The sequence below is a fragment of the Paramisgurnus dabryanus genome, chromosome 7 (genome assembly GCF_030506205.2).
Source record: "Paramisgurnus dabryanus chromosome 7, PD_genome_1.1, whole genome shotgun sequence".
NCBI lineage: Eukaryota > Metazoa > Chordata > Actinopteri > Cypriniformes > Cobitidae > Paramisgurnus > Paramisgurnus dabryanus.
In genome coordinates this window covers 18345397-18359683 of record NC_133343.1, presented here as the reverse complement: position 1 = coordinate 18359683, position 14287 = coordinate 18345397, and the positions used below count along the sequence as shown (strand labels likewise).

The 14287-nt window shown below is 37.0% G+C and overlaps 1 protein-coding gene across 2 annotated transcripts in view; it reads right to left on the bottom strand.

Moving 5' to 3' along the window:
* rab6ba (RAB6B, member RAS oncogene family a) overlaps positions 1-14287 on the bottom strand; it is a 113760-nt gene that overhangs the window by 8638 nt on the left and 90835 nt on the right. For both annotated transcript variants that reach the window (XM_065240890.2, XM_065240901.2), the window contains exon 6: positions 3671-3764. In XM_065240890.2, the coding sequence (XP_065096962.1) occupies positions 3671-3764 (94 nt within the window). The remainder of the gene's footprint in view (positions 1-3670; positions 3765-14287) is intronic.

Below are 14287 nucleotides of genomic sequence, written 5' to 3'. Positions count from 1 at the left end.
AGAAAATTAGTTGTTTTCATTTTTATTGAAAATTACATTTTTTGTATTAAAACTTTTAAAAGCCTTTTTCTTTCAGTCATAGAAGTACAAATAGCAGGTTTTTAATTGCTGTAAATGTATTGATATCCTTCATAATCATTGAAATCTCATAAAATAATTTGCAAATATGCAAGTAAAGGTTTGTACTCTAAAAATACAATCAAGAGATAAAAATTTACAAACGTGCGGAGAGCCGAAGCGTTCTCACTCGGACAGCGCCAATTTTTAAAAAGCATTACTTAAAATGTTTCTCATCTCACCATATCCACAGGTACAAAGTCATCATATACAATAAATTCGTAGGCATTTAAATTTTTAAAAAAAATAGATGCATGTTTAAAGCAAAGCATTTATTTAATTCCAAGCTGCAGGTGAAGCAGCTCTTTATGCCTCCTAACGTCTCATAATCGGTCCGCATTTATGTCCAAGAGACTCAATAGTAATCTTTTACATTTCAATCGTTTAATCTTTCATATTTAAAAGCGTTTTTGTGCTGCTTCGCATTCATGTATGTGATAAGCAAACCTGCGTTGTCATCCCGTTTAGGCGCATATTACTAACGCGCTCTTTAAATAACATAAAAAATATTGTGCCATTGACTTTAGACTTTAGACCAGGTTTTTGTTGGTCAATGGCGTAGTCTATTTTAGTTCCCTCAAAATAGCACCGTGCCAACAATGCTTTTTTCAGACCAGAACGCCCATGGGCGCAACATTGGGTGCAACTGCATTTGCTATTTAAACAACGTTGTGAGGACTCTGCCATAATCTGGTTTGGTAATTATATCTAGTTGTGTATGGCAGGGTCCTGACAGTACAATGTTTTGTGTGGGAGAACGTGGTTTTGGTATTGTCATATCAGACCACGTTTTTCCCGTGTCTTGTGACTTTTCCCCGCTCCCTTGTATTCTCTTGTCATTGTGTGTTATTTTTCCCCGCTCCCTTGCATTTTCCAGTCTTTGTTTTTATGTCTTGTTTAAGTCTAGTGTTCTGTTTTCATGCATATATATATATTTATATATATAAATATATTTATGGTTTTGTCTTGTTGGTACTGTGGTTGTCTTGTGCTTGTATGTGTTTTACAGGTTCACGTGTGCTTCCCTCACAGGTGTTCCTGTTCAGTGTGATTGCCTCCTCTCGTCTTCCTCACCTGTTGCTTGTTATCCTCTCGTCTGATCTGTGTATTTAATCCCTGTGTGTCTAGTGTGTCTTTGCAAGTCCGTTTGTTGATGTACTCGTCTGTACTTGTCCATGTACTCACTAGTTACTAGCTCTGCTAGTTTGAAGTCTTGTCTTGTCATTCGTTTGTCAGTTTTGCCCAGTTTATTGTTTTGTTTATTTGGCCACGCTAATCTGTGCTTTTGCTGCCCAGGATTTACTCTGAGACTGTGTTTTCTGACGGCTCCCTGGACTTTTGTCATCTGTCGATCTGTTCGGACTGCTGCTCTATCTGCCTGCTATTTAGGACTGCTATTATTATCTGCAGCAGCGGACGCTCTCTGCGGCATTGCCGCTGTCCAGCAGGAGGGTCCTTCACCACTGGAGCTGTCCAGCCTCTCCCGTCAGCACCACTAACACTCTGTCTCTCTCTCTCTGCCCGTCGCAGGATCTTTCCTCCTCGTCTGCCACGGGTGCCGGTTTGCCGGACTGTCTACGGATTTCCCTGTTGTGTCATTGTGGTTATATACTTATTGTTGTAACATAATCTCTCCCACCGTTCGTTTGTTTGGCCGGAGCCCGAACGTGTGTGGTTCGTCGCCCCAGTGTCTGTGTGTGCTCCTCGCCCCAGCCGTCTGTCTCGGAGTGGCCTTTGCGCCCAGACGTGCTATTGTCTGTTTACATTCATTATCATTTAAATAAATTATCTGTTATCCGCACTGGGATCCATTTGCCTGCATTCTTCAGCCCTGACAAACGTGGCGCTAAACGTGAAAATGATTATTGCGCCGGGTTGAAACTAGCAAAAGACAATTGCGCTGCATTGCGACCGGGTGTATGATAGAGCCCAGAGAGTTTTTACTGTTTTTGAGTCTGTAGAGGCTTTAGTGTTTTATAAGTTGGGTAAGACCACCACCTAGTTGATAATAGCGCAATATGGATTGACGTAAAAACTCATCATTGACAGGGAAACTTTTTCTCTTCATTTAGGATATAATTTATCAATAGCAGGGAAAGATTTAATTGAAACCATTGTTATCCTGAAAGTATACATTTTTTTAACGTAACTGTAACTGATTACAATTACTAGTTTTTTGTATCATGATAAGGCAATCCTGTTACTTCACAACCCTTATTGTCAGTTTATCATTTGCTGTATTATATATCATTGCACTTTGCACATCAGTTGCATAGAGTGCACATTTTTACCAATATATATTTTTTACTGTTTAAAATTAGATTTTTAACTACTACTTAACTATCATCATCATCGCAATAATTATGTTTTTATACAAGAGTTTAGTTTCACCTTGGAAAGAAACCTAAACCTTGCAATTCTTCAATCAATAACTGACTCATCATTTTGCAATTACCACTGCATGGTAATCAGTTTAACTAATGTTGCTGCTATTAGAGAGATAAAACAGAAAATTTCAGTATTGATTGTAATCTCAAATGCACTATCCTCCGAAACACCTGTTCCAGTCAGCCACATATACACTGTAGCCAACAATGTTAAAGCTTGAAAATGATCTCAATTTGTAACGGAGGCAGGAACAGCTAAGCTCCATGTCTGGTGCCAATAATAGAGCGTGATACAGACTGAAGGAGTCTCTGGTGTCAGATATTCCAGAGCTTTAGTGTCTTTATGTTGTAGTACTGTCAGTGCTGAGCTCCTGTCAAACAGTAATATGGGGCTTTGAGAAGAACGAAGACAGCGTCTGGCACAGCTAATGGAACGGTGCAGAATAGTATGGGATGGCAAGAGCTGTTTGTCATATATTAACTCATGGTAGGGTTATGTAGGGTTAAAGTCAAATTCTTTATAAACACAAACTTTTGTCTTGGTCACACCCATTAAAAAACATGCTATTTAACATTTTCCCATTACTAAAGAGACTTATTTTACTTGCTCTGACAGCCTGTAAGTAATGCTGTCAACATAGAAGAGTAGAGTAATACGAAAAGTGAAGTGTCCCTTTGTTGTTACAATAAATATGAAAACACTTAGTGGCATTTGAAATGCAGCTTCAATCTGTTGACATCTCCAACACCAAAATCTCACTGAACGTCAGAGAATTCTCCAAAAGCTTTTGTGAATGTTTTTTGTACTTGATTAATTACTTGACACTCAAGGGTGTCAGAAAAAAGAAAAGCTTAATCGTTCGAACACAGACGAGACAGGCTGACTGAACAACTAGCATAGTCAGTAATCAAGTCAGACAAAGCTAACATCCTCAGTTCAGTCCACACAAAAAACACAGTGAGCTGTACTCTCTTCCGACTCATAGACAGAGAGAGAACAGAGTTTAGCTTCACGTCACAGCTGATCTCTTCCACCCCGTCGCTTTTTGAATCACGCTTTTAACTGCATCTCAGATGATAAATCCGAAAGAATGCAGAGCAGTTCTCACACCCACGCGCTATTCTGGCTCTTTCTGCTCAAAGAACGAGGCAGTGTGGTTAGTCACCTGTTTGACGTTGTAGCCCGTCTTAGCACTGGTCTCGATAAACATCACGCTTAGTTCCTTGGCCCGCTGCTCGCCTTCCTCGATCGTGATTTGCCTGTGAAAAGAATGAATAAGAGATTATTTATAACACACCGATAATTTGTTGTTGTACCTTTGAATGAACAAGTATGAATTTCCATGCTGGTTTAAGATGATTATGCTGGTTCATATCGGCTGCTTAGTCACCATGTTCACAAGCTGGTAAAAGCCGCTTGTACTTTCCAAAAGTGGTCTTGCTAAGTCTATTAGGGGCACACTGGGGACCTAAGACACAACTTTTGCTAAACAACTTTAATCATATGGGGTTTAATAGTGCACTAACACATTTATAACATGTTAAAGGAGTAGTCCACTGTAAAGGTGACATAGAATGACTGAACGGGGTATTTATTCGTGTTCTGTGATGTGACATGTAGACAACAACATTTTGGTTGGGTCTGTAATGCCTTAGAAGCTTCCTAAAAACCTCTCTCAGAAAGCTTTATTAGGGTGGGGGATTTTAAACGCTTGGTTTGGCACCTATTTGGCGTCGCTTCAGGCTTAACTGGCAACCTCATTATGAAATGTAAGCAGTTGATGTTGATTGGATGCCTTTGCTGCTACTCAAAAGAATGTAAACCTCGCCGTCTACAGAACACAGACAGACCATAATGAAAGAAGAGCCCACCTCCGAACGCGACTCGACATTTCACCTTAAACTTCGCGAACACTGCTGCAATTTACTTCCCGTTAGAGACGAGAGGCCAAAAGTATGCAAATTATTTTGAAGGGGAGGAAATTTAATGAGAGTGCGGGGGGAGTGAGATGCATTTTACGTAACATGTATCCGTTGTTCAGATTGGGCCATTTTCTTGCAGACATTTCTATAGGATGAATTTCTATGAAACAGAGATGTTCAGAATGTCTAGCACTTTTCCATGTTCGTAAATGCGATTAGACTACCGTTATTCAACTATAATATCAAGGTACAAATGTATTTTCATTCTCTATCCCCTATTCCCTTTTAAAGATGCGGTCCATTGACTTTTTATAATAGGAAAAAAATACTATGGTAAGTCAATGGGCACCATCTTTAAAGTGGACTACTCCTTTAACATCTAAAAAAAATGTGTAGTAGACCTTTATGACCCTTTAACTCATTCCCCGCCAGCCTTTTTTTGGAAAAGTTGCCCTTTTTCTTCTTAAAATATATAAATATACAAATATATCAAATAAAAGAACAGAGCCTCTGCTTTCAAACAAAGAATAAACAAACAAACAAACAAAATGGGAAAAAAACTTTAATCCTATCTATATTTTTTCTCTGCTTATAAACTCAACAATGTGGGTATTTTTTTAAAAAATACTTTTTTTGTTGCAAAAAGCTTTTATAATTGCATTTTTGTGAAGGAATGTTGTTAGAGATCAGATTCAGAACGATTATCAAAACATACACAGAGTTTAAAATGACTAAATCATTTTTTTGCTTCAGGTTTTTTTTGGGTAAGTGCGCCATTTAGTGGATAATCGCGGTATTACAGATAACATAAAAACCCATTAGGAACACGTTTTTAATGCAAATGTTTTCTCTTGATTGATGAGGTAACTCGTCAATGGTTGGGAAATAGTTAACATGTTGTCTTATGATACGAACACACCAAACGCGGGGCTTCACTTTACTCGCTCTATATTACTCGCGGGATTTAACTTCGTGTCATGCTAATTTTTCACTTAAGCTGGAATAGCGCATATTTTCATGGCAAAAGCCCAGCCATTTCACGTCATTCGCATCGCCCCATGCGAGGACAATAGACTTTAAAAAAATATGGACATAGTGTCCGTGACGTCACTCATTGGTTTGTGAAGATCGTTTTTGAAGCTTAAAGTAGGCATTGCCTGCCATCCCCATCTTGGCCGCGCGTCACCGCGAATCATTCGCGGAAAACCGAAAATGGGTAAAGAGGCGGGACATGGGTGAAGCTGAGGTGGCTGGTTGTCGAAACCACGCCCACCTAGCTCAATTCTAGTGACAGCAGTGGCTGTTTAACTGTCACTCAAGCGGCCACACCCTTAATTATGCAGGAGTTTAAGGCTTAATATAATTTAAACAGATGAGTTACAAATAATTTCACCCCCCTCACAGTTGTCACAAAGGGCAAAATTAGCTATACAGACCAAAAACATATTTTGTACCAGGCTGTAAACATATTTTCTACTGTAAAGTTGGATATTTTTAACATGGTGGTCTATGGGAATTGACTCCCTTTTGGAGCCTGCCTCTAGCGGACAGTCGATGAATTGCAGTTTAATTCACTTCCATATTGGCTTCATCAGAGAGATCAGAAGGTTGCCCCTCGGCAAGGACGGGCTGATTGCGTCTTTGCATTGACTTTGTACGTAATCTACCTGCGCAAATCGTTGAACTCGCATTTGGTATGTATGCCCCATTAGCCATTTTATTTCTCTTATAATTTAATGTGTGTGTGTCTCTGAATCCTACCAGGCTGTCATGTTATTCCTCTAGTATAAAGAAGGCAGCATTGCACCATTTGAGTTTCTCTGTGTGGATTTGCCATTCCAGATTTGGGAACCATGGTTTAATGGACTTTGGGTCTTCAGTAAGTATTGTATAAACACCAGTGGACATGTTTCCTGTTGGACTTTTAACACGCCAGGACTTTTATTAACTTTTTAAGGGTATATGGTTTTGATGTTCTCTTTGCTTTTAACAGACTCTGTTGTTTTAAGTTCTATGTAAAAATTGTATAAATGATATAGCCTACAATATTGTATGAATGCGTATAATTAATATCACTTGTAAGTCTCAGGGTCCTATTTTAACAATCTGAAACGCAAGTACGAAGCGCAAAGCGCAAGTGAGTTTGTGGGTGGGTCTTGGGCGCTGTTGCTATTTTCCCGGCGTGAGAAATAACTCTTGCATCGGGCGCAAATCAATAAGGGGTTGGTCTGAGGTTCATTATTCATAGGTGTGGTTTGGGCGTAACGTCAAATAAACCAATCAGAACGTCATCCAACATTCCCTTTAAACGCAAGGGCGCAAGTTCCATGGCGGGTTGCTATTATTATGACGGATTTACCAGGCGCACGCCAGGAGCGGTTCACAGCCGAGGAGACACCCGGTCTTGTTAGAGCAGTCAAAGACAGAGAAGATGTTTTGTATGGGGATAGGAGAAACCCGCCCAAATCCGCGTAGGTTTAACAGGCGTGAGAGGAAATAGCCACAGTCTCATCAGCTGGCATCCCCATCATTGCGCCAAGTACAATGATGTCAGGAGACAGGGGAATCCCAAGCTTGCCAGCATAAATCGGGCACGCCGTGTAACGGGAGGTGGATCTGCCTCAGGACCTGACGCCAGCAGAGGACATCGCCGCGTCCACCCTTACCGCTGAAAGGGTTTTGGGGCTTTGAAATCGGACCCAAGAAACGCAAGCAAGGTCCAACCCCAAAGTACTCTTACAAATCAAGTTCATATACATTAAGGTTTCTTATGAAAACATTTTAATTATTATTTACATAAAATAAAGGTAATACAGCCACACAACAAACTTATGAAAATATTTTAATCGTTATTTGCATGAGAATTTTTTAACGCAGCCACACAATAAATAAAAACTATCACCACAATGCTCACCACTATGATTCCCCTTATCTCATGTGTTAATATTTTTTATTGTAACAATTTATGATTTGCAAAAATAACTGTTGCATCTGTGTAGATTAGATAAGCAAAGTGTGTGCGCAACGCGCCACTGACTTTAAACTTTTTTTTTAGGTCAGTGGCGCAATTGTTTTTTGAAACTGCAAAATAGCACCAGGGATGGTTTGCGCTGGAACACGCCTCCTTTTTTGCGCTGAACCGCCCAGGGAGCGCAAGTTCATTCCCTAGTTTGCCGACGTGCGTCTGTGGAGGGAAAAACCTGCTGTGCGCTGGTGCAAAATACGAATGATACATGCATCACTGACAAAGTCAATTGCGCTGGCTGCAAGATAGGGCCCATATTCTTTCAGTGTTGTTTTAATTTCTCACAATAACATCTGTTACATGTTCCATGAAAACAAAGATTAATTGCAGAGTAACAAAAGCTGCATTTCCATTACACATTAAAACTAATATTCATTCCGCTATTATCGTAATGGCAGCCACTATCACATAACTGTCCAACCCTGACAGACATGATTCTGTATTCCGACATAATGTATGCAATAATGGAAATGTATTAGGTAAAGTGGATGGTGGGTCACAGATTATGGGTGAAGTATCAGACAGTACAGGCACTGAGACAACCATATCAGTAACTGCCTCTCCCTCCTCATTTCTATGATGAATTAATGTTGTAACTGATTAATTGCACAAAAGGAAGACTCATTAATTAAGCCTTGTTTGTATGACACTTGTGACATTAATTTATGTTGGTTACTATTGAGCGTGTTTGTGAGAAGAGAAAAAGAGATGAGAAACTAGCTTGAAAGTGCTGTATTTAAACCACTGAGCTCTGTCTGCTGGGAAAGCCATGATGACCCAAACTCATTTTATTTTCGATACAGACGAGCGCTCTGAGGCACGGCAAGAGTTTACTTAAATCCTGAAGTGCATCCTGAAGACTCACTGCATCTCAAAGTATTTTACTGATCCTCAAGAAACGGTGCCTGAGAATATAATATATAAGGAAAAATTACCATGATGCCTAATCTTGTCACACTATAACCTCATTCACACAGCACTTTGGTCCCAGAAAATTTCTGTTAAATTGGCAGGCTTCTGTGTGAGCACAAACACGTCCCATAAATGTTTTGGGATCACTCCCGGAAGGAGGACCTAGTAACATTATGCCATACATAAAATGCCATTAGAGGCCTGCCGTAATTGTCAAAGCCACAGAATTAACAGTCAAATTATTAAAAGTTAAAATAGAAAAATGCTCAATTGTATGTTTTGTATTCAATATGGGAATTTTTATCTCCCCTTTTATAATGGACAAAATTGCAGGGGGTTATGTACAACGTGCCCTATTTAGGCATTTTGAGTAAATAACATAACCTATTTACTTATTATATAATATAAAACATACAAAACAGTAACTTTTGTTTAAAGTACAAATATTCCAAGTGTACCAAGGTCAAACAATTAATTTGTTTATTATACCATGCAATAAATACATGTGACTGTGACTTGCATGTTGTGTTTTATACGGTTTAGAAGTGATCGGGTATAGGGTAGGGGTGGGTTTAGGTGCTCTGAAATATCTTTAAAACCATAAATGCATTTCTAAAACCATTTTATGCTTTTAAAGAAAATGCGTTTTGATCTGATGCATAAAGCAAACAACCTTGAAACGCAACCATAGGTCGTTATAAGCTGGAGGGCATTTAACTTTACAGTAGGTTGTAATAAGCTGCTTGCACAAATGTCCTATGGAATCGGTTTCAATTTGTATTATTTTGAAGGTCTCTTTAATTACGTATGCAAGTATGTTACCCATGTCACCTTTACATTCAACATTATTTTTATCACTAAAAAGATGGTTTTATAGCTTGCTTTAGAAGTGCTCAAAGAAACAACTGCTTTCTCAGTGATGCAGTTTCCCCAGGTTAGTATCATCTATGGCAAAACTATAAAGGCAATTTCACAGCCATTGGGACAATGAAATACTGTGACTGATATGCACATACATTTTGGTTTAATGCAGTTTTATTTCAGGATTTCCCCAAACAGTGTATACATGTTTTTGTGTCAACATTCTTAGCAGAGAGTGTGCTTTACAATGCTTTTCATTTTTCCATTTGTTCACAGACCTTGAAACCCTTAGGGAAAGCAAAGGGTGACAGCAGAAAATGGATTAAAGAAATAGTTTACCCAAAAATAAAAAATGTCTCAGGTTCCAAACTTTTACATTTGAGATTCATTTCCTCCATAAAACAAATGTTAAAGCGTTATTTATAGCAGAAGTGACATGTTTGGTACAATGAAAGTGGATGGTGAAAACAGCTGTCAAACAATTTCCGTGCATTTATCATACAAAGCTACACAGCAACAGATGTTCTTTGTTGAGGCTTGACATTCCTCATCACAGTAACTGGAAAAATCAGTGTAAACATTCTGTCAAAATGTTATTTTGTGTAGACTACCATGGAAAAATGTGACCTGGTCTGGGAAAAGCAGGCTAAATTACCATAATCTAATTATGAGATTAAGAGCATCAAAGTTTAAATTCAACCATACATTTTAATATGCCTCCAGTATTTGTCATGGCCTCACTCAGTCAATGTTAAACATATTAAGGTTGAATTTTCAAAGAATGTTCTTTATATTATGTAGACTGATTTAATTTAGAAAACAGTAAATCACAAAAATAGATTCGGATGGGTTTTCAGAGGCAGGGTCACAAATGTCATATGACATGAAGGTGAGTAAATGATGAAAAAATGAATATGATTTAAGAATAAATGAGATAAAAAACAACTGACACCATTATTCATTAGGCGAAGTAGGCTGTCGCCTAGAGCGCCACCAGCTGGAGGAGGTGCCAAAGAGCACAAATACATTTTGACTGCTGCTTTAATTAAATAAATTTGTAAAAAATAAGCACTGCAAACAAATTGAAAGATAAACTCTGAATGTTGCATGTTTAACACAGAATGGACAGCAAAATATTTCACCAGCATTAGACAAAAGATGGTATGTGGTTTGAGACCACTACCTACTTTTCTCTGTACGTAACACATATTTTGTCATTATAATTGATATGTAATAATTACCAAACAATGCACTTGTGATCATTTGCCCTTAAGAAAATAAAGCATGATTAAATTATAGTAAACATCATTTTATTTGTATTAAGTAACCACAAATTACTCTGTTCTCACCATAAGGGGCTGATCACACAGAACGCGTTCATGGCAGTGGCAGATGCCTTTTTGAAAGATTTTCTGTGGGCAGTGAGCGTTATGCACACTGTTTATTTGCGGCAAATGCCTTGGGTTTTGGCTGCCTCACACAAGTTTTTCAAGGAGTGCTCAGAACGGAAAAGCGTTGTGTTTTTTAATTATATTTCTAGTAAAACTATGGTAAAACAAATGGCAATTAATCTGCTTAAATCATGGTTACTACAAAAATTAAGCCATGGTTTAATTTTCCTCATGATGATAACTGTAATTACTCTGATTGTGTTGTTTACTTTAGAACTGTAAATGTGATATGCACAAAAGCAGGGTAAAGATAAATGTCGAAACGGCCCTGATTCATAACTAAAATAAAAAAAATCCCACTAGCCTTATTTTAAATAGGCCCACTAGCCCTATTTTCTTTTGAAGTCTCCCAGTAGATATAAGCTAAATACTTTGAAATGAAACAAAAGAAAGAAAGGATTAAACAGAGGAACGGCACAAGATACTGTAGAACTGCTGACGTCGGCCTAAATTTTCTGCATTTAACCAATAGGAGACCCTCCTCTGTCGCAACTTCTAATCATAAATGTTTTATCCTGTGCTATTTTAAGCTCACAAAAACAGGACACATAAGTTTGACATGCAGTGTAATTGAGTTTCTAACGGCCTTTGTTCCCAGGCTGCATCCAGAACCAAAGGTTGTGTATAAAAGTTCATAGGCGATACATAATGTCATGTGTTAATAGCCACAAAATTTTAAGTAAGCTTAAACATATCTTAAATAAATAAATAAATAAATAAAATTAATTTGTTTGTGAGAGAAAATTATTAATAGTTTGAGCGTACTTATACTAAAATAAAATGTAAAAAAACAGATCTAAACTACACGTTCAAACATGGCGAATGTAAGAAGACAACATGTACTGTATAAAATTATTTGTTTGTGTTCAAATTATTTGTTTGTGTTCGACTGAAGAAATAAGTCATATACATCAGGAATGGCATGAGAGTAAATTATGAGAGAATTTTCTTGTATGGGTGAAGTATTGCTTTTATCAATTTGTACATATTTGAACATCACACTACATCTCGACCTTGGAAAAGCTGATTCATTGTTATTCAATCCCCTTTAAAAACCTTTTTGTATTTATCAGATTCTTTAAAGTGGATGATAAAATGTTTGTATTTGATATTTTAGATTGATGTATGGGACTGTTATGTGGTGAATGTTTCTCATTCGGTTTGGCACTGCACTGGTTCAAAGGTAGGTTATCTTAGTTGGGTGTCTTTATAAAAGAACAGTACCATCTGTTCCTCTGAGAGGACAAACTTGGCTTTAGACACAAACACATGCATGATTTCCACACTCATTTTTTAAATTCTCATATTAATATAATCTTTTCATATTGTAATATATATGTGTTGACATAAGAGATATAGGACCCTATTTTAACAAACTAAGCGCATGGTCTAAAGTGGAAGGCGCAAGTGTATTTAAGGGCAAGTCCAAATCCACTTCTGCTAGTGTAACAACAGGAAAAATGGTATATGCGTCTGGAGTATTTCCTCCGATTCCCTTTAAAAGCCAATTGCACTCACACCATGCGCCATTCCCTATTTAGATGGCAGAGTTTGTTAGCCGGAAACTTTAAGCAGAAGAAGACCACCAGTTTAAGATTAATAAAAAAAAATTGTTGTTGTGTTTTATTTATTGAAATAGTTATTTCTGTAATAACAGGATTGGTTCTCTTCCGTTATTTCAGTAATGGAGTAAGAAGTAAAACAAGCAGCATTTTAATTGCTGATAAAGTATGATGCATGATCACTTTAATTTCAAAAAGTTTTTTTATAACAATTTACAAATATGCAAAAAAAGGTTTGCATAAGTAAAATAGTTTATTTGTAACAAACAGGAGATAAAGAATTAATAAATGTGTGGAGAGCCATTTCAGCACTTGAACAGCGTTGTGAGTGTTTTAAAAATATTACGTAAAAATGGTTCTCATCTCATCATATCTAGAGGTACAAAGTCATAATAATAAATAAATCTGTGGGGTAGCATTAAAAAAAACTAAATAAATGCAATATTAGTACTTTTTAAAAGCAAAAAAAAATCTGCTTACCAGGCTACAGGTAAATCAGCTATTTTATCAACGTGATGCGAAAATGAAAACTGCGACAGGCTGAAACTAGAAAAAAACATTTGCGCTGCGCTGCGTCGGGTGTTTGATATGGCCCACAATCAGTTTTATGTTTGTATCATACATGTTAATGACATACATAACTGTGCAAAAGACTTTTGCCAAAGTTTTAATGTCCATCCATATTTATTGCAAACAGAAAATACAGGAAATATGTAAGCGAAATTAAAAACCTTTTTTTTTTTTAGAACTAAATGTCATCTTCTTTTTGTTGTTAGTAATGCTGCACATAGTTTTGTTGATAAAATTAACTCACACACCTTTCACATGCCCGCAAAATAAAACAAAAATAAATCGTAGGCAGAGAGCAGCATTTCTGTTTTGCCTCAATAACTCAAATCCCTTTTTATTCCTGTTTTTATTGTAAATAGAGGCAACTCGGAGATATGGGACCACCATAATACAGATTAAATTGCATCTCTGTGTCCCTTCTAATTTAGTCTCATCCACCTGAAAATGAAATTGCATGAGCATAAAGCCTTTAATCAACTGTGACTTTACTACTGTTATGAAACAGCCTATAGACAGGCCAAGATGGAATCAGTTTAAACCATATATATTATATCATGTACCTTCATGATGGAACCACTTTTATTAGCTTTTGTTAAACGTGACAATAAATGTGACTGAGTCGTTTCAAACAGCAAAGGGTCTATACACTGTAAAAAATGCTGGGTTATTTCATTCCATAATGCTGGGTTGTTTTAACAAATAAAACATAAAAACAACCCAGCATTTTTTAGAGTGTATACCCACTATTTTAAGAGGCTTCATTAACCCTTTATGGTGTGATCTGAACTGATCAATACTGTTTAACACAATTCTAAACCCACCAATGTTCATGCTGTTAAAAAGATTAATTTGTTGTAAGACAGATATATTGGAGAATGAAAATAGGAAGAGAAAAAATAATTTGGTTAAATATCTGTGAGAAACGTATTGGCTACACTTTTTTCATAAAATGCAAGTGAATAGAGACAGAGACCTTCAAACTTCAAAAAGAATGCAAAAGTGCCATAAAATATTATAAAAGTAGACCACATAAAATCTTAAGGCATACAAAAGCTTTAGGATGAGAATCACATCGAAATTGAAGTTTCAATTCACTGAGAATCTTGATATCCAACCCAGCATTCCCAGCTAAAGTAAAGGGCTGATTTAAGAGCGAAATCGTTCATTTAAGCCTTAACTTTTCAGTGAATTCACTGAAATTGAATGGATTAGAATGGATGTGTTAAAAACAACATGTTAGTTAGTGTTAGTTTAGGGACAACACACTAAATGCATTGTCCCAGAACACATCTCTGTTATTATTGAAACAACACAGTTTGTGTTACTTTTAACACAACTTGTGTTTTATTTTAAAACAAAATCAACACGAACTGACACATAATGATTATACAATAAATACTGGTTAAAATTAAGAATAGCTATAATTAATTAAAAAAACTAACCCATAATGCAATGCTAACAGTCAGCCAATTACATACA